This window comes from Somniosus microcephalus, chromosome 5 (assembly GCF_052327205.1).
Source record: "Somniosus microcephalus isolate GS21.2 chromosome 5, FLI_Smic_1.0, whole genome shotgun sequence".
Lineage (NCBI taxonomy): Eukaryota > Metazoa > Chordata > Chondrichthyes > Squaliformes > Somniosidae > Somniosus > Somniosus microcephalus.
This window is the reverse complement of record NC_140991.1, coordinates 92,699,785-92,727,181: the sequence shown is the minus strand read 5'-3', so window position 1 is coordinate 92,727,181 and position 27,397 is coordinate 92,699,785. Positions and strand designations below refer to the sequence as shown.

The window sequence follows — 27,397 nt, the reverse complement described above, 5'->3', positions numbered from 1 at the left end:
ATGGGTGTTGCCCATTCGCTCCAATCTATTTTGGATAATACGCCTGCCTTTTCCAAATTCTTCAGCTCTGCCTCGACTGCCGGACGTATTGCGTATGGCACCGGTCTTGCCTTAAAAAATTTTGGAATTGCTGCATCTTCCACTTTTATTGAGGCGGTGATGCCTTTCAAGGTTCCTAGTTTCTCTTGAAACACTTCTTTGGCGTTGGCCAAGATGTCTTTTAATCGTTCAGGTATGATGTCATCATTGTTTTTTTCCTTACTGGTCACCGTCAGTGCCTGAATGGAGTGCCAGTCTAAACGTATCTTCCTTATCCATTCACGTCCCAACAACGGTGGACCACCATCTTGTAGAATGTATAAATACAACTTTTGTATTTCTTTGCCGTTGTATACCACAGGCACCCTTATTTTTCCTTTGGGGTAGACTTTCTGCCCCGTATATGTTTTTAAGATAATGGATGTGTCTTTTAGAGGTATATGCGAAAATAGCCTCTCGTAATCTCGTCGATTTATTACGGTTAGAGCTGATCCTGTATCTAGCTCCATTTTAACTGGGGACCCTGCTATTGTGAGGGTAACCCAAATGGTTTGGTAATCCTCTTTGGCAAGTACATTATGTAATTTGAGACAGCTTAGTCTCTTGTTTCCGGAGTCGCTATCGCTATTCTGGTCTTCGGAGCTATTGTCCGTCATCATTTGTACCTTCCTGTACTTTTCTTTATTGACTTTTTGTTTTCTGTCAGTGGATTTATTTTGTCCAGATTGGCATACCCGTGCAATGTGTCCAATCTTACCACATTGCCTGCATGCTTTGCCCTTGAACCAGCAGTCCCTCTGGTTATGGGTGGATCTGCCGCAGCGATAACATCTTCCGAACTCCTGTGTCATTTTATGGGTGCCGAAGTCCTGTGTCTCTTGTTGTATCTCTGCAGCTCCTTTTGCTGCTGCTTCGTATGATACAGCCATACTGAAAGCTTTGTCCAATGTTAAATCTTTTTCAGAAAGCAGTCTTTTTTGTGTTCCTTCACTTAAGAGACCGCAAACAAATTTGTCTCGAAGATAATCCGATAGTCCTGCTCCGAATTGGCAGTACTTTGATAGCTTTCTTAATTCGGTTAGGTAATCAGCGTTACTTTCATTCTTGTGTTGATTTCTCTTGAAGAACTTGAATCGTTCCGCTATCAGCAGCGGTGTTGGGTTTAAATGCTCCTGCAGGGTATCAACAATTTCTTTAAAAGTCTTGTCCTTTGGTTTGGCTGGAGTGATTAAATTTCGTAACAGCCCGTATGTCTTCGCGCCCATTAAGTTCAGAAGTACTGAAGCTTTTTTTTCATGTTATTCCATTTGCAGTGCAATAAACCTCTACTCTTTCCACGTATGTGGTCCAATTTTCTATTTCGCCATCAAAAGCCTCAATATTACCAGATTTAGGCATTTCAGAAAAGATATGGCGCTTCCCGCGCTTTTTTTTTTTTCCTCTCTCTGTAGCAACGATATGGCGCTTCCCGCGCTTTCCCGCCGCTGCTACCGATAACAACACTGTTTTACTGTGGTTTCCGTTTATTCACTGTTGGAGACTCGTTCCCGACAGAGGTCTAAACGCTGACCTGCTTGCCGCGCCGGCCGTCTCTCGAGTGCACCCTCCCAGTCCGTTATTGCTTGCCTCCGATTTCGCTGCCTGTCTCAGCTGTAGAGCCCGCCGCTGGAGCTCCAGCCTGACGCCCAGGAAGGATTAGCGCAGTACCTGTCACCAGCTTGGCCAGCTGGTGAAACCACAGTTTCTCTTACTTCCTTGAGTCTTCTGGACGCTGGAGGAATCGATGTCCTTGAGGTGCTGCCGAATTGCAGGTAAGTCCGTTTCCACTTCGTCGCCACTGTCGTGTCCGTGTGTAGATAAAGACACTGAAGACAGGAGTTGGTTCATAGGTATTTACTAAGCAAGTCTGGGGGGGGGTTTCTAAAGGATATACACAATACACAGGCTTATATAGCCCAAGTGGCAATTACCGGCATTACGCACACCTGGGGCTCTTAAAGGCACATACACCATAATTGCTCTTAAAGGCACATACACCACAGAAGCAAGTGGTTCAGTGTGTTGGATCTCAGAAGTGGATACTACCAAATACCGATGAGTGAATCGGACAAAGAAAAGACAGCCTTTATATGTCCAGTTGGGTTCTACCAATTTGAAAGGATGCCACAGGGAGTTTCAGGCGCTCCAGCAACTTTTCAAAGAATAATGGAACAAACAGTTGGGGACATGAACTTGCTCGAAGTATTGGTGTACTTGGATGATATCATTGTGTTTGGGGCAACCCTTGAAGGACACGAAGCTCGGTTGCTGAAAGTGCTTGGTCGCCTGGAGGATGAAGGTCTCAAGCTATCATTGGACAAGTGTCAGTTTTGCCAAACATCCATGTCCTATGTGGGGCATATTGTATCACAGGATGGAGTAGCCACAGATCCATCCAAGACCGAAGCTGTTACCACATGGCCCAAACCGAACACAGTGACTGCCTTGCGGTCATTTCTTGGGTTCTGCGGATATTACAGGCGCTTTGTGCAGGATTACTCCAAAGTGGCCCATCCTCTGAATCAGCTGCTGGCTGGTTACCTCCCACCAGCCGAGAGGAAGAAAAAGGCTAAAGGTAAAGAGAACAAGGACTACTTCAAACCCTCTGAGCCTTTTGGTGTTAGATGGGATGAGAAATGCGAAGAGGCCTTCCACACCTTAAAGCAAAGTCTTACTCAAGCCCCCGTGTTGGCTTTTGCAAACCCACAGCTGCCATATGTGCTACACGTGGATGCCAGTCAAGAAGGGTTGGGTGGTGTGTTGTATCAGGACCAAGGAGCAGGACTGAGACCTGTAGTGTTCATCAGTCGCAGTCTTACACCATCAGAGCGTAACTACCCAGCTCATAAGCTAGAATTCTTGGCGTTGAAGTGGGGGGTGGTGGATAAGCTGCAGGATTATCTGTATGGAGCGAAGTTTGAAGTGAGGACAGACAATAATCCATTAACCTATGTGTTGACTTCGGCAAAACTTGATGCCACCGGCCACCGCTGGCTTGCTGCACTATCTGCTTACGACTTTAGTCTCAGGTACAGACCTGGGAACCAGAACATTGACGCAGATGCTCTGTCTCGTCGCCCACACTACCAGAAACCAGAGTGGAAAGATGTTGCTTCAGCAGATGTGAAAGTAATGTGTCAGATGTCCGTGGTATCTGGACCAAAGAATTCATTTCATGCCCGAGAGATTGACCACTTGGGAGCGTCAATGCATGCTGTTCCCCAGGCATTTTGCAACCTTTCCAGTTTGGATGTACAAAACTTACCCATGTTGTGTTCATCTGAAATATCCAAAGCACAACAGGAGGATCCCTGTATTCATGAGGTGTTTTCAGCTCTCCGTCTGGGTGATATTACACAGATCGACAAATCAAAACATCCTGACTGTCGTTTGTTCCTAAGAGAATGGGACCACTTGGAAATTAAAGAGGGAGTGTTGTGTAGAATCACTCACCCACCCACTAAACCATGTCATTCACAGTTGGTCCTGCCTGAAAAGTACAGGGAAATAGTGATGAAGTCTTTGCATGATGACGCAGGTCATCTGGGAGTAGATAAGACCTATGGGTTGGTCAAGGACAGATTCTATTGGCCGCGTATGAAGTCTGCGGTTGAGGAGTTCTGCAAGTCCTGTGCACGCTGTGTCCAGAGAAAGACTTTACCTAAAAGAGTTGCTCCTCTGTTTCACATGCAAAGTGATGGACCTCTAGATCTTGTCTGTATGGATTTTCTGTCCATCGAACCTGATTCCAGCAATACCACAAATGTCTTGGGTCATTACAGATCATTATACTCGCTACGCCCAAGCTTTTCCCACAAAGGATCAGAAAGCATCCACCGTTGCCAAAGTGTTGTGGGAGAAACACTTCATCCACTATGGACTGCCAAAGCGAATACACAGTGATCAAGGTAGAGGCTTTGAAAGTAGACTTATACATGAGTTGTTGTCCATGCTCGGGATTGAGAAGTCAAGAACAACTCCATACCATCCTCAGGGAGATCCTCAACCTGAGCGGTTTAACCGTACTTTGTTAGACATGCTTGGAACGCTGGATTCAAAGTGAAAGAACAAGTGGAGTCGGCACATTGGACATCTTGTTCATTCTTATAATTGTACCCGAAATGACGCTACTGGTTTTTCACCGTACTACCTCATGTTTGGACGTGAAGCGAGGATGCCGGTGGATTTGTGTTTCGGAGTATCCAGTGATGGCACATCACAGAGAACTTACCTCAAGTATTGAGATAAAGAGTAGATTTGCCTTTCTAAATCTAGGCTTTATTAACCTTAAAAACCCAGCAGCACATCTTCAACACCCAGTCCCAACCAAGGCTGTAGAGAACTGAATTTAAGATGGCCACCACAAATCACATGACATCAACTACCAATGAGTTTACAGCATATATCTCAATGGCAGGAAACAGACAACCAATTGCAATACTTCTTACAACACAAGAATAATCACCACAAGTATGTATCTGACATGAGAAAGGAATTGCAAGCTGCTTATGAACTTGCTGAGTCTGTTTCTGCCAAACAGAATAAAGGAAATAAGCAGAGGTATGACCAGAAGATCCGTTTTTCCCAACTCATGCCTGGTGACCGAGTTCTCATACGGAACCTAGGACTTCAAGGGAAACATAAGTTAGCAGACCGCTGGGCTTCTACACCTTACATTGTTGAAAGTCAAATGTCACAACTACCTGTGTTTCGGCTAAAACCTGCAGGTGGGAATGGACCCATAAAAATACTGCACCGGAATCATATCCTGCCATTGGGACAGCAAGTGCGTCTGGATCCGCCAGCGGATAATGAGCCGACACCTAGTAGGAAAACCCTGCAGAGAAGAAGAAGGAAAAAAACGAGAAACCAGGAAAACTTTGTTCCAGAAGACAGGAAACCCATGACACAGTGTGTGGATCATGAGGAACCTGATGAGTCGGAAGATGAAGAATGGGATCTATGGTACGACCTCCCAGAAAGACACATAAGACAGAATCTGGATGAATTGTCTGAACCATTTAGCTCAGACTTGGACATGGTCTGGGAAGAACCAGATGCTTCCGAGAAGGAGATAAAAGAGACTAAAAGGCATGATAACAAAGGAACCAACGCCTCCAACGTAGTTGAAGGAACTGAAGACCGGGTATCCGAAATAAGGAGCTCACAGCGAGTTAAGAAGGTTCCTGAAAGATTGACATACAGTACACTAGGAGTGCCAAGTGTAATGATAGCCCCTACGGTTCGATATGTTACCTCACTTTATACATGGTTGGGAAGCATGCAACCACTAATGTGTAAAGTTCATTAGTCATGGGGACATGCCTATATTTGGTGGGGGGGGAGTGTAATACCCACTGGAAATGTTATGTACGCTAAGTATGGTTATCAATCTTTAACTTAGACACTGTATTATCATTGTTATAAATCCCTGGGTTAAAGTTGCCCATGTGAAGGTACAGCAAGAACTTTTAAGGACACAATGTGGCTAAGAGCAGACTTTCCATAATTCTGCACCAGTATCAACTGTTGCAGACAGTGAGGCTGCGCAGTCTCCAGGCAGAAACCCCAGGAGGAAGGGGTGGAGTCGGGTTTTTCGAGCGGGAAACGGGAGCGACTGGAAGAAAAGAGGGCAGGAGCTCTGAAAAGAGGGCTCAGGAGGCAAATGGCTGCTGTAAAGTCTGTGGGTTGTATAGCGAAGTAATACACAGACTACAAGAGTAACTTAAACAGGACTTTACTATTCGAACGTCAGGGCGAATCTGCCCAATAAATTCTGCCACAGCACTTATATACTGGTGTGGTCACCGTCGGTATTACAATATACAGCAGCCAGGATAAAGTAGTGCCACACCTAAAATAGTTCTCTTAAAGGTGGACGGTTACATACAATAGTTCTCTTAAAGGTAGAACAGTTACATACACTACAATCCTCCCTTTTTAGCTTACAACATACTTATTCCCCATTAACATAACATAACATATCCAACTTCATGTTACAACAGTTCACAGAGGTAGTCTCTGCGGAAACAGTTCACAGATTCAGTCTCTGCGGGAAACAGTTCACAGATTCAGTCTCTGATCTTCTTGACTCGGTCCGGACCACGCCTCCGTGGCGTAGTCGGGTCACCTTGCTAGAGGGACTCATCCCATAGTCCTTCCCTAGACTTAACAGCTTTACTTCCATCACTTCTGAACCAGCATTGCTGACTTTTTTAAAACAAACAAAAAACAGTTGGATTGCCTTGGGAAATTTTCCTACTTTCCAACTGATTTGGCTCCGTTCGGGGGACCACGTGTGTGATCGGGTAGAGGTAATAATGGTTCAGATGGTTATCATCTTCTGCTTCGCCTTTTCCTTTTTTGCTTCTTGGAGACTCTCGGGGCTCCATTGTCAGCTGCCAGCTGTAACGCCACCATCTCCCTATGTTCCTTAGACTTTAAGTGATTCATCCTGATTTCGGCACTTTGGGAGTTCTCGGCACAAGCTGGGCAGACCAGGTCCTCGTAATATTCAGTGTCACTCAACAGATCATGGTAATATTCGGTGTCGTCCTGAGCTAGGCCAGCGAGAGGGTCTTCTATTTCCTCCTTACCCAGCTGGACGTTAGCCGACTTTTGTTCCAAATTCCGACATCTGTCCTGAAGAGACTTCATCATGCGTTCAGATTCATCCTGCTTTTTCTGGGCTTCCTGCAAGTCTTTTACTAATGACCTCATTTGTGATTTCAATACTTCAACTTCATTCGGAGATTGATTGATCGGACTATTCAATCCCTCTACTGAAGTATCTGTTTCAGTATTCTGTTGTTCTACATTGCCGTGCGTCAGCGTACTTTTGGCATCCAAGGGCTGTTCTGCTGCAGACTTCTCAGTCTGGGTTGCCACCTCAGCTCTTCCAATGACTTTTGAGAGCTCCCTTCCCTTTGAAGATTGAGGCTCGTATTTAAGTTTTTCCCATTTTAGAGTTTTATCCCTCAGCATATGAATGAGTTGGCTGACTGTTAACTCTTCTGCCATCATCCCTTTTCCATTAACTACAGGGCTGTTTATAACCTTGCCCTGGAGGAGTTGGCTGACTGTTAACTCTTCTGTCCTCATCCCTTTTCCATTAGCTGCAGGGCTGTTTAGAACCTTGTCCTGGGGCTCCTTTGCTGCTTCTACTTCGCCATCATCCGCAGGCCCCATCATTCGAATTTCCACAAATGAATCGTCCAGTGATGCTGCACCCAACTTCAGTAGGAGCTCGGAAGTCATGTCGACCAACTCAGCTTTTTCTGCCTGCAACCTGCTAACCAGCGCCTTCAGTTGCGGCACATCTTGTTCCACCGGATTGGAGCATGCCCCTTCAGAAGCCGAATCAGCTTTGATTCGTTTGGCCTCCTTGTGCAGACAGTTTGTGTGCTCCTGCTCCCTTTTCTTCCCCAGCTGCTTCTGTTGTCTTTCCAGATTCTCCCATTCGGTATCATAGAACTTTTTCATTGCTTTCATCTCTTGCTCGAGACGGCAATTCAATTGTTCTAATTGCTGTCGTAATCTGAAATAAGTTTGCGTTCGAGCTCGATGTTCCTCAGTAATATATATGTCTGTAACTTGAACAGACTCAGAATTCTCTGTCAAGCTATGTTGTTGTTGTTCAGAGGAATTCTGTTCTGAAGCTTTGTTCTCCTCTGGAGCATAAGCCTTTATGCCCACATTCGTTCTACCAACCTTAGTCAGCAAGTTCATTTTAGACTTGTCTTTCATGCTTGGGCTGGTCTTATCGTCATCTGTTTCAGAGTCTGAGCTGATTGTCTGCCCCGAGTCCTCACTCGTTATTGCTTTGAGGTAGTGCCATTCCATGTCTATTTTCTTGATCCACTCCCGTCCTAGAAGTGGTGGTCCTCCCTCAGGTAGTACGTATAAGTCCATTCCGGGGTGTTCTTTGCCCCTGTCTCTCACCTTGACTCTTATCTTTCCCATGGGGTATACTTTATGCCCAGTGTATGTCTGCAATACGAACTTGGTATCTCTCAAGGGTATATGTGAGAATAGCCAGTTGTAATCCCTTCGATTTATGACTGATAGGGCTGATCCAGTGTCCAATTCCATTCTCACTTGGACTCCGGCTATTTTTAGCATGACCCAGATAGTTTGTAGGTCAGCTTCCTTACTCACATTATGAATTCTCAGACTACCCAGTTCCTGGCCGCTTGGGTCTGAATCCGAATTCTGTTCATCTGAACTCTTCTCAACCACCTTGTGTACTTTGTTGTACTTTTCCTGTGATGGCTTTTTTTTTTGGTTGTTGGTCTTCTTCCCTGACCGGCATACTTTGGCTATGTGACCCAGTTTGCCACATTTCCTACAGTCCTGGTTTTTAAACCAGCATTTGTTCTGGTCGTGTGTTGTCTTCCCACAACGATAACATTTCGTTGCACCCGAAGTAATTTGATCCACACTGAGGACCGCTGCCTTCAGCTGCATTTCCGCAGTTCCTTTCGCTGCGGCTTCGTGTGATGCTGCAATAAGGACAGCCCTATCCAGTGTAAGGTCGTTCTCTTCGAGCAGTCGCTTTTGCGTTCCTTCCTTCGACAACCCGCACACGAACTTGTCTCGCAATGCCTCTGTCAGATTTCCTCCAAACTGGCAGTATTTCGCTAGCCTACGCAGTTCGACCAAGTATTCCGCGTTGCTTTCCTCTTTCCGTTGCGTTCTCGCATAAAATTTGAATCGTTCCGCCAACATCAGCGGTGTGGGGTTCAAGTGATCCTTCAGAACAGCAACAATATTATCGAAGGTTTGATCCGCCGGTTTAACTGGTGCTAGAAGATGCTTCAATAGCCCGTATGTCTTCGCCCCCATCGAGTTTAGCAAGGTTATAGCTTTATCATAATTTGCTATCTTATTAGCCGTACAATATATCTCGATGCGTTCTACGTACGTGGGCCAGTCTTCCACCTCGGCATTGAAACCGTTGCTGTTACTATGCTTAGGCATCTTCACACTCTTCCTGAGAAACAACAACAATATTCTTTAACTTTTTTTTCCAGATGGCGGTTTCCCGCGCTTATCTTCTTTCCCCGCCCACTTTAAAAATGGCGGTTCCCGCTTCTGTCTTCTTCCCCGCCTACTGGCGGCTTCCCGCGTTTCTTCCCCTGGCAGGAGGGGTAAGCTTCCCTCGGACGACGGCCGCTGGCTTTCGGGTTTGCAGCCTGCGCGTCGGCTTCAGCGCGTTCCCTTCTCTCGGCAGGGCAGCCGGTGCTGGGTACAACCCGTTGGCGGCGAACAGTTTCAGCCGCTGGGCTGGATCTCGCTCAGCCTTCCTCGCTCGGGCTCTGTCTCTCCCGCTCGCTCGGGCTCCCAATCGCGCCTCCAGCCCTCTCGCAGTCCGGTGCTTCCCTCCCCGGCTGCGGCTACGTTCTCCGCGGTTTATTTATTTTATATCGTCCCGCGCCTTACGATCCGGTCGCAGCGCTTCGTGGCCTCAATCACTGTCTGGCCTTTTTCACCCCAATCGCGCCTCCCAGCTTCTCGCAGTCCGGTGCTTTCCTCCCCGGCTGCGGCTGAGTTCTCCGTGGCTTATTTATTTTTATATCTTCCCGCGCCTTACGATCCCGGTCGCAGCGCCTCGTGGTCGCGGTAGTTGTCCGGCCTTTTTCGCCGTCGCGGTCTAGCCGTCTCACGACGCTCCCCAGCCCGCTTGTACCGCGGCTTCTGCTCCACGCTGCCCCAGTCTCAGCGCTTCTGGGCCCGACTTCTGTCCGGCTCCTTTCCCCCTCGACCGTGGTCGAGTGCACCGCCCTTATCCTCCGTTTATTTGTTTCTATTTTCCCTTTACTCACAGTCACCGTGGCCGACTTGCTTCTCGTGTTGATCGGCTCACTCACCACCGTGGCAGAAGGGACAATCCGTGCCTGTTGCTGATGGAAGACTTCGTGTTTGAAATCTTCCTCCTTTCTTGGTCTGCAGACTCGAGTTTTCTCTCAGCAAAACGACGAGGGCGGGTGCCTCTTTTCAACGCTCGTTTACTTCTTCAGAAGTATTGTTGCCGCAGGGTAAGATCGAACTCGTCGCCACTGTAAAGTCTGTGGGTTGTATAGCGAAGTAATACACAGACTACAAGAGTAACTTAAACAGGACTTTACTATTCGAAGGTCAGGGCGAATCTGCCCAATAAATTCTGCCACAGCACTTATATACCGGTGTGGTCACCGTCGGTATTACAGTATACAGCAGCCAGGATAAAGTAGTGCCACACCTAAAATAGTTCTCTTAAAGGTGGACGGTTACATACAATAGTTCTCTTAAAGGTAGAACAGTTACATACACTACAGCTGCCGCATCCCGTCCCGGGCTTCCAAACTCGGCCGCCGCCCTTCGTATTAGTAGCTCTGCATCCAGAACTCAAAGTGGGATTCAGTGATCGTGAAGAGAATTCAACGAAGGGGTTCGGAGTCGTAAGTCTTGCAGACATTATACATACGCTCCAACTTAAGCGCGCCAACGAAAGAGTGCACTCGAATTTGGACACAGGGGCAGATCCTCCTTTGAATCCATATAAATGGAGAATGTATGTTTATTATGTCTAGATTCATTCCAATGTATGCAAATGTCTAATTTAGGTCGTTGACCCGTAATCTTCTTATACTGTCTGACGTTAAAACTATAAAGTAAGATAATTAGAATTAAGCCATTGTAGTAGTGATCTCCTTACTGGACTATAGAATACTGTCTACAACAGAGACCACATCTCACATATATCTAGAGAACCGTGAAGGGGTTACATAACGTTGAGTAGTAATCTGTACAGATCAGTTGCAGTCTGAGCCACGTTGAGTAAACACCGTTTGTACCGTTCTCCGCAGTCTGTGTCTGATTATACACGGACGTAACAGTAAAAGCTAAATATTTTTTGACACAGCAGCATGTTTAATGTGTACGTTATCATTTCCGTGGCCCAAAGGCAGCACTTTGCCATAAGTACCAAGAATGCCTCACTGGCAAAAATTGGCTCCTTAACTACTTATCCTGAAAGTGACTACGTTTATTAACTGAGCCCAAAGAAGCAATTACTGAACTGAACATTATGGCAACTGATGAGTCTGACAAATGGCAGATGTGTAGAGGCAAGTGATTATGGGGCAACACAGTTTTTTTTTTAAAAAGGTAGAAGGAAGAAAGAACATACATTTTTTTTAAACCAATAAAACAAACTTACAGTGACATTCCTGTTGAGAAGTTGCCCCGCTTCTGTTAGTAGCTTCATCACGTGGGCAGTTTGTGCATTCAGTCTTTCCATAATGCTTATTAAATGAACCAGAGGCACATGGAGTGCAGATTGTGTCTTGTCTTGCACTGAAGTGTCCAGGTGGACATGCCACTGTGGAAAAAAAATTGATACTGCAGCATAAAAGTAACAAAATCACAGCCTAAAAACCTATATTAATAGACACATGAAATGATCAACAGTTGCACAGACACATGTTGAACGTCACATTTGAAGTACCATCTACCTTACTGTCCTTCCAAATAGGCCACTTAAAATAAAATAAACAACACTAATTAAGTACCAGTAGCGTTTGAGCATTGAGAATAAGCAGGCTGAGGGTTTATCTATTCTGTTGGTCTGCAAGATTTAAATGAGACCCAGCTGTTAAAATCGACCAGGTCTCATTCTGCTGCGGGCGGGCGATTAACTCACCAGTGTGTTTTACCACCGGAAACCTGCTGACTGTTAAGATTCAGGCCAAAGCTTTTTTTTGCGGTGCCATTTGTAGTAGTTCGGCCCCATCGTCGCTGCTGAGCTGACAGACGGGAATTTAGTAGCAATCTCACAATCTAAAATTCCAAATTATTTTTGAAATTTCAAAATATGAACTCTCAGGCAGGAAATTCCACAGACTTCTTTAATGGGGCGGAACTGCAGTGAGGTGGTACTTCCGTCCTTTGGTGTGCCTTGCTGGTGTCTCCGCCCCAAATCCTGCGGACTGACTCATTGGCATACTCGGGTTGGGTGCCCATTGCTTATAGGGGAACAACAGGTAGGGCTGGAATACTATGTAGGGATGTCTGCAGTACCGATGAAAAATGGAAGGATTCCAAAGCCATACTATTGGACAAAGAATTCATGTATGCCCCTCGGATGAAAAGGAGGATGCATGGTAAAATTAAATGAAAATAGTTAATGGTGATGTCCAAAGGCAAATTAAACTAAAAAGAAGTATTTTATCAGCTACAAGAAAACTACTTACAGGAGAATGGGGGATAGAAGAAGGGAACCAAATCTGCTATCAGATTGACCAAAAACAGCCTAATATGGGCCAGGTGCTCACCTGCGCAAGTTTAAATAAGTATAATCGAGTGAGTGTAGAAAATCAAATGAAGTTACCATTTAACCAAAGTGACAGGAGTAAATGCCAGTCCGACTGCTTTAGTCTTTTCAGTTACTACAGTTCACAGAATCACAGAATCACAGAAACCCCACAGTGCAGATAGAGGCCATTTCGGCCCATCGAGCCTGCACCGACACATATCCCACCCGATCCCCGTAACCCCTGCACCAACACATATCCCACCCTATCCCCGTAACCCCACGTATTTAATCCCCCTAACACTAAGGGTCAATTTATCATAGCCAATCAACCTAACCTGCACATCTTTGGACTGTGGGAGGAAACCGGAGCACCCGGAGAAAACCCACGCAAACACGGGGAGAATGTGCAAACTCCACACAGTCACCCGAGGCCAGATTCGAACCCGGGTCCCTGGCGCTGTGAGGCAAAGTTAGCTATTTGAAACACAGACTGCCACACTGAGCTCGAGCTAATGTTTCACATGAATGTTGGGACTGATTATTTGGTCCCGTTGCAGTGCTGATGTGACTGCTGTGCACAATGATGGATATTTTAATGGCATTGTCATCAAAACATAGTGCCCTAGATCTGCCACTATTGTCCTTCATGTGTCAATTCATGGTTCAAATTAAAAGACTTCCTGTGTCACAGTGAACAAAGCAGGTGAAAGGCGAAATCAAAAAGTATTTTTTATTCATTCTCGGAATATGGGCATCGCTGGCAAGGCCAGCATTTATTGCCCGTCCCTAGTTGCCCTTGAGAAGGTGGCGGTGAGCCTTCTTTTTGAACCGCTGCAGTCCTCGTGGTGAAGGTACTGCCACAATGCATTTAGGTAGAGTTCCAGGAATGTTACCCAGCGACAATCAGAGAATGGGGATATATGTCCAATTCGGTATGGTGTGAGACTTGGAGGGGCACTTAGAGGTGATGGTGTTCCCATGCACCTGCTGCCCTTGTCCTTTTAGGTGGTGGAGGTCGTGGGTTTGGGAGGTGCTGCCGAAATATTTTTTGCCTTGTCTCTTTCCGCTCAGCAGCACAAACACAGCCCCCTGCTACTACTCTTGAAAGCTACTAAACTAGAACTACTTTAATATGCCACAGCTTTTAAATCCTGCATGCAGGCGTTTTCCTGTCTTGAAATAGGTGTGCAGCTCACATTGATTTCACACCCACCCTATTCAAATTAGCCAGCACACCAAATGTGAGCGCACATAGTTGCTTTTAGGATCTGTGTGCTGCATCACACTTACCCACACATGTACCTGCCAGAGGAATATAAAGGCCATAATGCCACATGCAGAGTTGCAACACTAGTTCAGAGCTTCTCCCAACTGAAGCTGCCCCACTGGTCCCATGCAAATTAAGTGACTTTTTACTGACACCACAAACTTCAGCGGGATCAGCAGCAGTGGATGCATTCTGGCCCTGATGCTGGAATATCGGCCCTGAGGATTTTCAACCCCAAATTGAATAAGAAAGACATAATTTATTAGAATATAATACATGGCAAGTATTTGATGAATTGATACTTACCACAACATCCTACACACTGAACACTTGTTATGATGTTTTTGCCAAATCCTGGTTTGCAGTGATCCACTTTCACACCATTTAAAGAGTTAGTAATGTATTCAATATTTTGGAATTTTCCTTTAAAGGGATAGTCCTCAATGAAAGATCTGATTCGTGTATATGCCTGTTGAAGAACAATGATAAGTCTATAATATTTATAATGTTCACTATATATCCAATTTATATGATACCCCACAAGATAAGATTTTCTAGTGATGGCATCCTCTGTGATGTCAAAGACATTGCTTAGAAAAATCTCATTTTTTGTTCAAGATTTGTTTTAATTTAAACAAACGCAGCATTTAACACAATTTTTATCCATACGCGCAATGTAAATCAACACATTAGGAACCTGCCAGATACAATAGGCATCACAAAGTGGCCCCAATCTCCCTCCTCTCCCAACCTGAGGCAGGCTTGATATGACCTTAACGTGCCTGGATTTTCGGATTCAGCTAATTTTTATAGGCCCGATGTATCCCCAGTGTAGACTATGCAGTGGACTATGCCCAGAATCAGGGCTGGAAATCTAGCTGGTTCTGCAGTCTTACAGCAGTCGGCTGCAGGACCTTCTGCCAGTTGTGCAAAAATAGCAGCCAAAAGGCCTCCAGACCTGAGGATCCTTGGGAATCTGTGGGGGAAAAGAAGATTTGACACCTTTTGAGGCCTCCCTGGCTTTGTTGCCTGCCCCTTTCAGATCCAACTTCTTTGGGCATGCCTCCTGTCCAGTGTAGCTGAAGAAAAATGGGGCAGGAGACATCATTAGGCCACTCCTATATTATTTCTATGGCTGCCTGAGGTACATGCCTGCCCTCCACCATCTTGGAAGCCTCGCAAGTCCTGGGGCAATGCAAAAAGGAGGCAGGGGCTCAATGTAATGGGTCTGTCCGTACCCATTTTTCCTCTGCTGCATTCCCCAAAAGCAGGTGCACTTGGGGCACACAGCAAAGGAAATTCAGTTCCATTTTCCTTTTATTCATTTTTTCCCCAATTAAGATTGCTGGAAACTCCTACTTTGGACACATCAAGCACTCCAAGTTCAAATATAACATGATTGCAGAGTAAACCTCTTCTCTGCTCAAAATAACTTCAGAAAAGCATCCCCTACTGCATATTTTCTATATGCTTTAGAATGAAGATGGTGAGTGTGTGGAATGGACTGCATTGGGTGGCAGTGGAGGCAGATAGTACGGAAAAGTTTAAGGGACAGTTGGATAGATATTTGATGGAGTATGTGACTGAAAGGCATTAGTTTTTGAGACTGGCCAGATAGACAGAATTTTTTTGGTTTTTACTTTCCTATGTTCCTAGTTATTAGAGGAGGGTGTCCAGAGGAGGGCTGCAAAGATAATTCCTGAACTTAAGAGGGTAATTATGAGGAAAAATTGTATATCCTTGGAATTCACTTTCATAAAAGTTGAAGATTGGGGGGTGGGGGTGTAGAATATGGTGGGACTTAATAGTGGCCTTTAAAATATTCATATGCATGCAAAGTTCTTTTGTTGGTCACACAATTTGAGGACAGGGCACAAGGGCGTTGAAGGAAAATAAGTAATTTACGCAACATTTTTTCCCATGAGAAATGTACGACAAATTACCAGCGGGGGTAGTTGAACAGAAAACCATGACAAATTTGTGTCAGTAAGATTCAGGGCTATTAGTTCTCGAATCTAAGTAAGTAACTTGATAGGAAGTATGGAAAAGTAGTCTAGATGGACCAATGGTCTTCACCTGCTTAAAACATTTGTCCCTAATTATACCTCTATTACCATGCATACCCATCAATTATGTCCCTTATGAAAATAAATGTCCACATTACATTCTGTGGTCAGTTTATTTCCCTACTACTGGTTTGTGTCAGTTCTCTTACTGTTTACTTCCCTGGTGCTTTCCCTTGGTAATAGTGTATGGTGTGTGGCGTCTTCAACTTAATTTTAAGCATTTTTAAGGAGGAATAAGTGTAGTGACAGCCCTGCTCCTCCTCAGTGAGGACCTCTTTACATGGCTGTGTCACAATACCTTTTTCTCCTGGGTCATGAGATGGCACTATAACTACTGCGAGCTCTTTAACCCTCACACTTTCAACCAATGTCCCAGACTTCTCTACCACCATCCCTGGGTATGTCCTGTCCCACCGGCAGGACAGACCCACCAGAGGTGGCGGCACAGTGGTATACAGTCAGGAGGGAGTGGCCCTGGGAGTCCTCAACATTGACTCCAGACCCCATGAAGTCTCATGGCTTCAGGTCAAGCATGGGCAAGGAAACCTCCTGCTGATTATCACTTACCGCCCTCCCTCAGCTGATGAATCAGTACTCCTCCATGTTGAACACCACTTGGAAAAAGTACTGAGGTTAGCAAGGACACAAAATGTACTCTGGGTGCAGTACTTCAATGTCCATCACCAAAAGTGGCTCGGTAGCACCACTACTGACCGAGCTGGCTGAGTCCTGAAGAACATAACTGCCAGACTGGGCCTGCAGCAGGTGGTGAGAGAACCAACACGAGGGAAAAACCTACTTGACCTCGTCCTCACTAATCTACCTGTCGCAGATGCATCTGTTCAGGACAGCATTGGCAGCAGTGACCACTGCACAGTCCTTGTGGAGACGAAGTCCCGTCTTTACATTGAGGACACCATCCATCATGTTGTGTGGCGCTACCACCGTGCTAAATAGATTCAGAACAGATCTAGCAGCTCAATTGGGCATCCATGAGGTGCTGTGGGCCATCAGCAGCAGCAGAATTGTATTCTACCATAATCTGTAACCTCATGGCCTGGCATATTCCATACTCTACCATTACCATCAAGCCAGGGGACCAAACCTGGTTCAATGAGGAGTGCATAAGAGCATGCCAGGAGCAGCACCAGGTGAACCTAAAAATGAGGTGCCAACCTGGGGAAGCTGCAACACAGGACTACATGCATGCTAAACAGCGGCAGCAGCATGTTATTGATGGAGCTAAGCGATCCCACAATTAACGGATCAGATCAAAGCTCTGCAGTCCTGCCACATCAGTCCTGAATGGTGGTGGACAATTAAACAACTAACTGGAGGAGGAAGCTCAATTAATATCTCCATCCCCAATGATGGTGTAGCCCAGCACACGAGTGCAAAAGACAAGGCTGAAGCGTTTGCAACCATTTTCAGCCAGAAGTGCCGAGTGTATGATCCATATCGGCCTCCTCCTGTGGTCCCCGCCATCACAGAAGAATCTTCAGCCAATTCAATTCACTCCACGTGATATCAAAAAACAGCTAAGCGCACTGGATACAGCAAAGGCTATGGGTCCCGACAACATCCTGGCTGTCGTGCTGAAGACTTGTGCTTCAGAACTAGCTGTGTCTCTAGCCAAGCTGTTCCAGTACAGCTACAGCACTGGCAACTACCCGACAATGTGGAAAACTGCCCAGGTATGTCCTGTCCACAAATCCAATCCAGCCAATTACCACCCCATCAGTCTACTCTCAATCATCAGCAAAGTAATGGAAGGTGTCGTCGACAGTGCTATCAAGAGGCACTTACTCACCAATAACCTGCTCACCGATGCTCAGTTTGGGTTCTGCCAGGACCATTCAGCTCCAGACCTCATTACAGCCTTGGTCCAAACATGGACAAAAGCGCTGAATTCCAGAGGTGAGGTGAGAGAGGCAGCATTTGGCCGAGTGTGGCATCAAGGAGTCCTAGTAAAATTGAAGTCAATGGGAATCAGGGGGAAAACTCTCCACTGGCTGGAGTCATCTACCATCCACAAGATGCACTGCAGCAACTCGCCAAGGCTTCTTTGACTGCACCTTGCACACCTGCGACCTCTACCACCTAGAAGGACAAGGGCAGCAGGCGCATGCGACTACCATCATCTGCAAGCTCCCGCCCAAGTTACACACCATCCTGACTTGGAAATATATCACGGTTCCTTCATCATCGCTGGGTTAAAATTCTGGAACTCACTTCCTAACAGCACTATGGGAGCATCTTCACCACATGGACTGCAGTAGTTCAAGAAGGCGGCTCATCCCCAACTTCTCAGGGGCAATTAGGGATTGGTAATAAATGCTGGCCTTACCAGCGACGCCCACATCCCAGGAACAAAAAACAACTTGTTGGCTATTTCTATCTGCCACCAACTATTTCTTCAATCTTCTGAGAGAGCCAGCTGGGTGGATGTATCTGGTATCATACTGAGAGGTAGGTGCTTCACCTGTTTCTCTTCCTGCAATGCCATGCTGCTGAGTGTCCCTTATCCACCACTTAGGAGTGTGAGGCCTGCCATCGAGGTTCTTTCAAGTTGATCCCCTAGCCTCTCCAAGCCAGAAGTGAGTGCCTCCTGTAAATTCCAGCCCCAGGTTTTAGTTGCCACAATCACAGTATTTGTGAGGGAAAATGCACTTATGCTTTAGACTTTGGCCCTCAGGAGCTCCCCTGCAGATCCCTGTGGCGATGCCAGTGGCTCTGTTGTGGCCTGTGGTTTCCCAATCCTTCTTGCAATTGCACAGCTGTTGGAGTAGCAACTCTGCAGTCTCATTAAGGAGCTCCTCTCCACAGCCAGCCCCCCTGCAAGGTAAGAATCACTGGGCCCTGCAGCAGCTCTCCATTCAGGCTGTTCCTGCTCCTGTGTTATCACTTCCACTTGCTCCTCCTCACTTGAGCCGTATGCTTTACACAGGGTTCCTTCTTGACCCTCTCTTATTGATTCCCCTGAGGTAGATGTATCTCAGATGGTGCTTGCATGCTCAGCAGTGTACGGCACATGCTTATAAGGTGGCCCAGCTTTTTGCTCAGGTCTGGTACCAGGGACACCATCTTTGGAGACCACTACATGAAAAGAAACTGGTTTTACCATGGTGCTTTCATTGAAATGGTTTAGCACTCAGTCCCAAGGCCAATACATTGAAAATAATGCTGCTGCAGAGTACATGTGCTTGTATGTTAAAGTGCGTTTGATGGCAGAGCAAGAAGAAATTAAAGAGGACACATGCCTTGTTGGTCTGCCAGCAAGCTTTCAAGTTCACCTTGGCCCACATCAACTATTTCCTTGACACCTACAATTTTAAGAGGTACCTCCTCATGTCAATTCAGAATTCGGAAATTGGCAGACATGCAACCAATCAAGTCTGTCTTTCTCAAACCCAACCTACATCCCACTCTATATGAATGGATCACTAACTACTACACAAGTAGTTTCAGATAGCATTTTGACCAGTTAGCACATCATGCAATGGTTATGTGTGGCATTATAGACATAGAAATGCAAAGAAGGAAAGAACTTGCATTTATATAGCATCTTTCATGACCTCAGAACATCCCAAAGCATTTCACAACCAATTAAGTACTTTTAAAGTGTAGTCACTGCTGTAATGTAGGGAAATGTGGTAACCAATTTGCACACAGCAAGGTCCCACAAACAGCAATGAGATAAATGGCCAATTAAACTGCTCCAGTGATGTTAGTTGAGGGAGAAATGTTGGCCAGGACACCAGAGGAATTGCCCTGCTCTTCTTCGAATAGTGCTATGGAATCTTTTACATCCACCTAAGAGGACAGACAGGACCTCGGTTTAACATCTCATCTGAAAGATGACACCTCTGACAGTGCAGCACTCTCTCAGTAATGCACTGGAGTGTCAGCCAAAATTATGTACTCAAGTCCCTGGAGTAGGGCTGGAACCCACAACCTTCTGACCCAGAGGCAAGAGTGCTACCACTGAACCAAGGCTGACAATAGCAGATGTGAAATGTTGTGCCAGTGTTTCTCATGCTCCATTCTGATGCTGCACCAAATTCAGGACACAGTGCTTTTTGCATGCATAGTACGGGCATAGACTTAACTTGAGCTATCAAACAGTGGCCTTACCTTGGCACTCTTCCTCAGGCTTGAGAATTTCAATCAATCTTGTCACTTTTTTTTATTAATTCCTTCTCGGGATGTGGGCATTGTTGGCAAGGCTGGCATTTATTGCCCATGCTTAGTTCCCCTTGGTCTTGGTGCGTTTTCTTCATGTACCCCTGCAGTCCATGTGATGAAAGTGCTCCCATTACGCTGTTAGGAAGGAAGCTCCAGGATTTTCACCCAGTGATGATAAACAACCTATGTCAAAGTCTGCATGGTGTGCGACTTGGAGGGATAATTGGAGGTGATGGTGTTCCCATGCACCTATTGTCCTTGTCTTTCTAGGTGGTGGAGCTCGTGGGTTTAGGAGATGCTGCTGAAGAAGTCTTGGTGACTTGCTGCAGTGCATCCTGTAAATTGTACACACTGCAGCCATGGCACGCCAGTGGTGGAGCAGTTGGATGCTTAGGCTAGTGGATGGTGTCGATCTTCTTAAGTGGTGTTACAGCTACACCCATCCAGGCAAGTAGAGAGTATCCCATCACACTTCTGACTTGTAGATGGTGGAAAGGCTTTTGGGAGTCAGCAGGTGAGCCACTCATTGCAGAATACCCAGCGACTGACCCGCTTTGATAGCCACAGCAATCATTTAAACAGTTAAGTTTCTGGTTAATGGTGACCCCCTGGATGTTGACGGTGGGCGATTCGGCAATGGTAATGCAATTGGATGTCAAGGGGAGGTGTTTAGACTATCGCCAATTGGAGATGGTCATTGCCTGGCACGAATGTTACTTACCAGACCAAGCCTGTCATGGTCTTGCTGCATGTGGGCATGGACTCCTTCATTATCTGAGGAATTCTGAATGGAGCTGAACACTGTGCAATCATCATCGAACAATCCCACTTCTGACATGATGGAGGGAATGTCATTGATGAAGCAGCTGGATCGTTAGGCCTAGGATGCTCCTAGAACACTGCCTTGAAGAACTACAGCAATCTCCTATGGCTGAAGTTATTAGCCTCCAACAACCACAATCACCTTCCTTTGTGCCATATATGACCAACCACTGGAGAGTTTATCCCTTGATCCCCACTGACTTCAGTTTTACTAGGGCTCCTTGATGCCACACTTGGTCGAATGCTGCTTTGATTTCAAGGGAAGTACTCTCACCTCTGGAATGCAGGTCTTGTACAGCGACCCTGGCTTTATTCCTGCTTAGATTACTGAATCGATCATATCTATTACATTTTATAGAACCTAAAAATAGAGTTCAAGTTCTACGTTAGAAGATATAGCTTTATAATGTGAGTTGTTTTATATTTTCCTACCTTTTTTTACAGGCCACTTATCTTTTTATACTGAGAGCAGGTAGGCAACCAACTCTAAAATGGCCAAGTACTAGCAAATGTGTAGAAACAGTTCTGAATTATTTTACCACAGTCCACTCCCAGTTGCAGACCATTTGTTTAAAAATGAATGAATAAAAACGTCTGAAAGTCAAGTGCTCCACCACTGCACTATAAAAATGTAAAATATGAAATGTGAGCCCTATTGAAGAATACCATGTTAACAACAGCAACTCTATATTATTAAAAAAATGTAGTACTTTTGAGAGAGCTGATTTGGTTCATATTAACTGCATGATAAATAACATTCCCAGATGGAAGAACTGCAACAAAGAAAACAACAATATTTGCACCCACTTCCATTCTGACATTAGATCCTGCTTCCCACTCATCATGTCACTCTCATCTAACAGCCATGTGGCGGCTTGAGGTTAAGGCCTCCACACTCTCCCAGACTCTATGCTTGTTCTCCACTCCCTGTACCTGGACCTGCTCTGTTCCCTGGACTACCACTGCAGCCTTACTAACAAAATAGATGCATTTAAGGGGAAGCGAGATAAGCATATGAGGGAGAAAGGAATGGAGGGTTATGCTGATAGTGCTAGATGAGGAAGGATGGACATAAACACCGGTATGGACTGGTCGGGCCGACTGGCCTGTTTCTGTGCTGTATATTCTATGTAATTATATGTAAAAATAAATGTCTATGTATTATACACAAGAATGCACATGCTGCAAAAAGGCAATAAAGTACATATCCCCTGCTTGCACTCGGGCCCAGGCTTCTCCTATACAATCTTTCTGTATCATTTGTTTACAAATAACATCACAGGAGATTCATTAGTATTTCAAAAAGAGCTTAATGTACAACTATTTTATTATTTAATAACACAAGTGAAAAGGATGGCTTACCCACCTTTAGATATAGTAGTCATCATTCTTCAAATTTAAGATTAGAGTCTACAGATCATGGGGTTGAGGTCAGATATACAACCAGGAAAATCAGAGGGAGGCTTGTCCCTTTGAGACTCCGGGCCAGAAGCCAAAACATGTGATCTTTCCTTACTGCATCTATAAAGACATTCCCTCGCTGCTGCGGTTTCTTCCTTTCCTGTTGACTAGGGTAGGCATCTAACATAAGATTCTGTGAAAAGATCCATAGACATGTTCCCTTAGAAACCCTTGTCTGTAATAAATCTTCAACACAGATCATAATAGATAATTTAAATATATAACACTTTTGTTCACTGTGAATGAAACAGTAAACACAAGTCATAAAACCTTCAAAAAAGGGCTATAAGTTATTGATAAAAACAACTGCAAAGCTAAACATGTCAGGCAATAATAATAACTTGCTTTTGTATAGCCCGTTAATGTAGTGATATATCCCAGGACTTCATCAAGGCAGAACTGGAGTAGTGGTAGAAGAGGAGTTAGAGGAAGTGACCAAAGGCAAGTTCAAAGAAGTAGGTTTTAAAGAGGCTTTTGCTGGGGTGGAGAGAGAGAGATAGCAAGGTGAAGGGGTTTAGAGTTCTAGAGGATCAGGTCAAGACAGCTCAAGGTTCTGAGAGCGAAGATGGGATGGAGGAAGAGGGTATTACAAAGGAGGCCAGAGATAGAAGAATAGATGACAGCAGGCGGTTAAGAAGGCAAATGGTATGTTGGCCTTCGTAGTGAGAGGGTTCGAGTACAGGAACAAGGATGACTTGCTGCAGTTGTACAGGGCCTTGGTGAGACCACATCTTGAGTATTGTGTGCAGTTTTGGTTGCCTTATCTGAGGAAGGATGTTCTTGCCATGGAAGGAGTTCAGCGAAGATTCACCAGGCTGATACCTGGGATGGCAGGAATGACGTATGAGGAGAGATTGGGACAATTGGGCTTGTACTCACTGGAGTTTAGAAGAATGAGAGGGGATCTTATTGAAACTTATAAAATTCTGACAGGACTGGACAGACTAGATGCAGGAAGGATGTTCCCGATGGTCGGGGAGTCCAGAACCAGGGGTCACAGTCTAAGGATAAGGGGTAGGCCATTTAGGACAGAAATGTGGAGGAATTTCTTCACCCAGAGAGTGGTGAACCTGTGGAATTCTCTACCACAGAAGGCAGTAGAGGCCAATTCATTAAATATATTCAAGAAGGAGTTGGATATATTTCTTAAGGCTAAAGGGATCAAGGGATATGGGGAGAAAGCAGGGACCAGGTACTGAAATTGGATGATCAGCCATGATCATATTGAATGGCGGAGCAGGCTCGAGGGGCCGAATGGCCTACTCCTGCTCCTATCTTCTATGTTTCTATGACACCCGTTGGCACATAGGGCTCAAGGAAGTTACAGACATTAGGAGGAGTGTGGCCTTGGATGGATGCAGTGGATGGATTACAATCAGAAAGAATTAATTTAAATTCAGTGTGTTGGAGACAGGAACCAATTAAGGTTGATGAGGGCAGGAGTGATGGAGAGTGGGACTCAATGTAGGATAAAATGTGTGTGGTGTAGTTTTGGTTGACTCACAGTTTATGTAGGATGATACTTGGAAGGCCAGAGAGCAGAGTGCTAGAGAAGTGGAAGCTAGTGGGGACTACTGCATGATAAGGGTTTTGGTAATAGTGGGAATGATGCAGCTGCAGAGACAGATAATGTTGCAGATGTGGAATGGAATGGATAAGATATAGGGTTTAAAGCTCAGCTCGAGATCAAGCAGGACACCAATATTGTACACCACTGTATTCAGCCTGAGCAAACAGCTGAGGAAAGGATGTAACCCTAATGTGCAGTCAAACAGGCTGCCTTCACTCTTGTCAATGTTAAATTGGAGAAAGTACTTTCCTAATGTTGGACAGCAGTGATGGTAATGGAGAGCTGGGTGTCGTCAACATAAATATGAAAGCTGACCCCATGCCTACAACAACAACAACAACTTGTATTTATATAGCACCTTTAACGTAGTAAAACGTCCCAAGGCACTGCACAGGAGTATTTTAAGACAACAAATTTGACACCAATCCACATAAGGATAAATTAGGGCAGGTGACCAAAAGCTTAGTCAAAGAGGTAGGTTTTAAGGAGCGTCTTAAAGGAGGAAATAGAGGTAGAGAGGTTTAGGGTGGGAATTCCAGAGCTTAGGGCCTAGGCAACAGAAGGCACGGCCACCAAAGGTTGAGCGATTATAATCAGGGATGCTCAAGAGAGCAGAATTAGAGGCGCGCAGATATCTTGGGGGGTTGTGGGGCTGAAGGAGATTGCAGAGATAGGGAGGGGCGAGGCCATGGAGAAATTTGAAAACAAGGATGAGAATTTTGAAATCGAGGCGCTGCTTAACTGGGTGCCAACGTAGGTCAGTGAGCACAGGGGTGATGGGTGAACGGGACTTGGTGCGAGTTAGGATACGGGCAGCTGAGTTTTGGATGACCTCAAGTTTACGTAGGGTAGAATGTGGGAGGCCAGCCAGGAGTGCATTGGAATAGTCAAGTCTAGAAGTAACAAAGGCATGGATGAGGGTTTCAGCAGCGGATGAGCTGAGGCAAGGGCGGAGACAGACGATGTTACGGAGGTGGAAATACGCGTTCTTTGTTATGCTACGGATATGTGGTCGGAAGCTCATTTCAGGGTCAAATATGACATCAAGGTTGCGAACAGTGTGGTTCAGCCTTGGACAGATGTTAGGGAGAGGGATGGAGTCAGTGGCTAGGGAACGGAGTTTGTGGCGGGGACCGAAAACAATGGCTTTGGTCGTCCCAATATTTAATTGGAGAACATTTTTGCTCATCCAGAACTGTATGTCGGACAAGCAGTGTGATAATTTAGACACCGCGGAGGGGGTCGAGAGAAGAGGTAGTGAGGTAGAGCTGGATGTCGTCAGCGTACATGTGGAAACTGACGCTACAGATGATATCACCAAGGTGCAGCATGCAGACAAGAAAAAGGAGGGAGAAAAGATAGAACTTTTGACATTCCTAAGGTGACCGTATGAGCATGGGAAGCATAGTTAAGTTGCATTTACATAGAATTTTAAATAATACCTTTTCATCTGAGGGAAATGTATCACTGAAACCCCACAGAATAGGAAATATTGTATAGGAAACCTAAATTGAATTCATAGAAGAATGGTGAAAAGCTAGGAACAGTGGAGGTCCAAAGAGATTTACAGGTCCATGTACACAGATCACTAAAATGGAGTGGTCAGGTACAAAAAAATAATCAAGAAGGCTAATGAAATGTTCGCCTTTACATCTAGAGGGCTAGAATATAACGGGGAGGAATGAAACAGGTTGTTTTCATTGCTTGCTGGTTTTGCCTCTCTTAAAGGTACTTTGCATCACAAAGATGGTGTTCTCAAGGTTTGTAGCCAGAAGTGTTGAAGTAGGACAAGAAGTTTAGGATCCTCATGTCATAGGCACCACAGGTGATTTGGAGCCGGAGTTGTCTCTGTAGGCTGTCAATAAGTGGTGTAATGTAAGAAGTCACACAACACCAGGTTATAGTCCAACAGTTTGTGATTTCAAATAAAACTGTTGGACTATAACCTGGTGTTGTGTGGCTTCTTACATTTATCCACCCCAGTCCAACACCGGCATCTCCACACAATAAGTGGTGTGGCAGCCACTTTTTTGGCTAAAGTTCTAGTATTGAACTATTAAACTTTTTCTGCTTACTGGTAAATAATGTTTATCACTTATGTGGTTAGATAGCATTGTTCCTCAGTCTGAAGAGACAATTTATTTCTCACAGTGGCAGGTTTATGTGTCTTTTTGTCCTGGGCACTATAACCTAAGCCTTAGCATGAGACAGCTGACAAAACTCATTAGAAATTCTATAGTTGCTGGATGTAAGTTGCTCATTTGGCTATTTTCCAAATGGGTGGTGGGATTTCAAGCACAGCAAGCTATTGTGGGCTATGTTGTTAGATGACCATGTAATTACCTTTTTCCTCAAGGGAGTTTTAGGATTAATCTGGTCAAATATGTTTTATTGGGGTTTTACAGGGAGGTGGCATCCTTTCTGCTGTCTTGTTCTTTCTCCTCTTTCTAAATCCTCTTTAGGATCAATTAAAGGAAAGGAATTATAATTAATGATAGTCACTATTATAATTTTTGTTAGGAATGCAAATGCAATGGGATCAAGTGGTATAGTTTACTTTCACGTCTGAGACCTATGTCTGAATTCAATCTAGATGAATGGTATGAAGTGTCCTCTTCCAACAGCTGCAATCATCCTGTAAAGTGTAACGTGGTCAATCTCAGTCCAGTTTCTAGAGTGCTTGGGCTCTAAGTTACCAGAACAAAACTAATCACGAGTGAAGAAGATCTTTATGCAGTAGGCGTAGAAGAATCATAAATCTAATCATTACAATCAGGTTTATGATTTTGCTTTGCCTTGTGCAGAGAATTTAGCAATCTTACTCAGAAGTCATAAGAATGCCTGGTGTGGGGGATAGAAATATCACACCAGTACAGGGTTGAATTTATGGCAAATTTACTCTGCTGGCCGAACTATACTTGACTTGCAGGTGCTTCATGCTGATACCAGTGTCAAAATTGGAAAAGCATTCCATTCTCCAGCATGGACATGCACATCCGAAGAAAAAAATTGCAAACCCATTAGATATTTACCCAGACACAATTGGTATTATCCAGGATGGGCTCATAGATCCCTGATGATTAATGGCTGCAGACACTTTTTGGTAAAGGACGTTGTTGGGAAGGAACCCTTGCAGGATTGGCACCAAGCCATCCTGAAGAAAGGCTAGAATATTTTCATACTATGGTATGCAAGTTAACTATGATTTTTGTATTTTCGTCATTTTTCCCTCATTTCCAAAGGAAGTGCATGCCATTTTAAGGTTAGTAAAATTTATGAGTCTCTCCAGTCTTTTCCTTTGTTCAGTATGAAAAACCTAGGCAAATATGAGTCAACAGTCTAAAACATAGGGAAAGAATTTCAGCATCTCATGAGGGTTTCAAATGTGGTAATATCATAAAATTACAAAGAAAATGTTTCAAATCTCCTTATACGCTTTTACAGCACTGCACAGTATATTTGTAATGGTACCTTCCCTCCTGCTGAATACAACTGATGTTGATAACAGGAGAAAATAATGCAGTAAGCTGCAGTCTTCTACGCAAAGTAAGGAAAGCTCACACGATTCCAGCCTAACATTTCTTTAAGAGACCTCTGATTTTCCTTGTTTTTGCACTTCATACCTTACAAATGATACATGGAATATAATTGAA

General features: G+C 44.9%; 1 protein-coding gene across 1 annotated transcript in view; it reads right to left on the bottom strand.

Annotated features, from left to right (window-relative positions):
* Positions 1 to 27,397, bottom strand: part of LOC147117204 (zona pellucida-binding protein 2-like) — a 147,068-nt gene that overhangs the window by 31,835 nt on the left and 87,836 nt on the right. The window contains exons 7-8 of the mRNA XM_085987991.1: positions 13,947 to 14,109; positions 11,279 to 11,440 (exon numbers count right to left, since the gene is read on the bottom strand). Of these exons, the coding sequence (XP_085844117.1) occupies positions 11,279 to 11,440; positions 13,947 to 14,109 (325 nt within the window). The remainder of the gene's footprint in view (positions 1 to 11,278; positions 11,441 to 13,946; positions 14,110 to 27,397) is intronic.